Source organism: Sceloporus undulatus, chromosome 4 (genome assembly GCF_019175285.1).
Source record: "Sceloporus undulatus isolate JIND9_A2432 ecotype Alabama chromosome 4, SceUnd_v1.1, whole genome shotgun sequence".
Lineage (NCBI taxonomy): Eukaryota > Metazoa > Chordata > Lepidosauria > Squamata > Phrynosomatidae > Sceloporus > Sceloporus undulatus.
Genome location: NC_056525.1, coordinates 182,092,897 through 182,094,389, shown reverse-complemented (window position 1 = coordinate 182,094,389; position 1,493 = coordinate 182,092,897). Strand labels below are relative to the sequence as shown.

Genomic DNA, 1,493 nt, shown 5'->3' with positions numbered 1-1,493 from the left:
CTGGCTCCCAGAATGCCACAGCCTTGAGCCATGGCAGTTGAAGGTCCAAAACACACTACAAAAACAATCCAGTTTGAGACCCCTTCAACTGCACTGGCTCCCAGAATGCCACAGCCTTGAGCCATGGCAGTTGAAGGTCCAAAACACACTACAAAAACAATCCAGTTTGAGCTTTTAACAGCCTTGGCTCAATGCTAGGAAATTCTGGGGACTGTAGTTTTTGTGAGACATTTTGCCTCCTCTATCAGAGAGAGCTCTCTGGTGTCATAAGAAAACTACAGCTCCCTAGCACTGAACCAGGGCAGTTAAAGCGATCTCTAACTGGATTATTTCTGCAGTGTGTGTGTGTTTGGAACCAAAAAGAGATCTCAAACTGTTTCTGCAGTGAGTTTGGAACCAAAAAGTGGTCTCAAACTGGATTGTTTCTGCAGTGTGTTTGGGGCCTCATTTCCCAGCAGGGTCAACAGCAGCAGGATCCGGAGTCACACCTCTCCAAACGTTGCGAGGCCCCCAGGCTGTGCTGCTTCAGGATCCAGCCCCGTCCCGTCGCCATGGCGACCGCTGTCCCTGAGCAATGGCTTCCAGGCCTAGCTATCTGAAGAAAGCCTGAGGAGGAGAGAGAGGAGAAGAAGAACAACGCCAGTCCTTCCCTCAGGCGCCTCTCTCTGGGGCAGCAGCTCTGTTCCCGCCCTTTCCTTTTTATCCCTTTGCTGAAGGGCAAAGGGCGGGCCCTGGGAGAGTTAGCCTTATTATATAGGTGCAAAACCCACTGCAGAAATAATCCAGTTTGACACCGCTTTAGCTGCCCTGGCTCAATGTTAGGAAAATCTGGAAACTGTAGTGTTGTCAGACATCCCCTTTAGCTTTCTCTACTGTCAGGGAGAGCTCTAGTGCCACAATAAACTACAGTTCCCTGAATACAGCACTGAGTCAGGGCAGTTAAAGCAATCTCAAACTGGATTATTTCTGCAGTGGGTTTTGACCTCAGTTTCACATAGGCTTCTTTGTCCACACTGCAGAAATGGTCCACTTTTTGATACCTCTTTAACTCAGTGCTATGGGATTCTGGGAAGTGTATTTGTTGTGGGGTGTAGCAGAGCTCTTGACACAGACAGCTGCGCTTTTTGGCACCATTTTTAACTGCCCCTGGCTTAGTGCTGTGGAATTATGGGAAATGTGGTTTTTGTGAGATGTTTAGCCTTCTCTGTCAGAGAGAGCCCTCTGGTGCCACAATAAACTACAGTTCCCAGGATTCCCTAGCATTGGAACCAGACCAGTTAAAGTGGTCTCAAACTGGATTGTTTCTGCAATCTGTTTTGGACCGTATCAAACTAGATTAATTCTGCAGTGCGGATGCAGCCACACACAATAATTTTAATACATGAGCGTGATACACCCCACATTTCATCTGTTGAGGAAATTCTCTTCTCATGCATTTATATAAATTTACATTTCAGTTCAGCAGCATTTCTAATACACTGCATTAATTCACC

General features: G+C 47.0%; 1 protein-coding gene across 1 annotated transcript in view; it reads right to left on the bottom strand.

Annotated features, from left to right (window-relative positions):
* The window catches only part of FBXO15 (F-box protein 15), a 14,038-nt gene extending 13,353 nt beyond the window's left edge, over positions 1 to 685 (bottom strand). The window contains exon 1 of the mRNA XM_042465875.1: positions 489 to 685. Coding sequence (XP_042321809.1) covers positions 489 to 553 — 65 coding nt within the window. The 5' untranslated portion in view covers positions 554 to 685. The remainder of the gene's footprint in view (positions 1 to 488) is intronic.
* Positions 686 to 1,493: the final 808 nt, after the last annotated feature.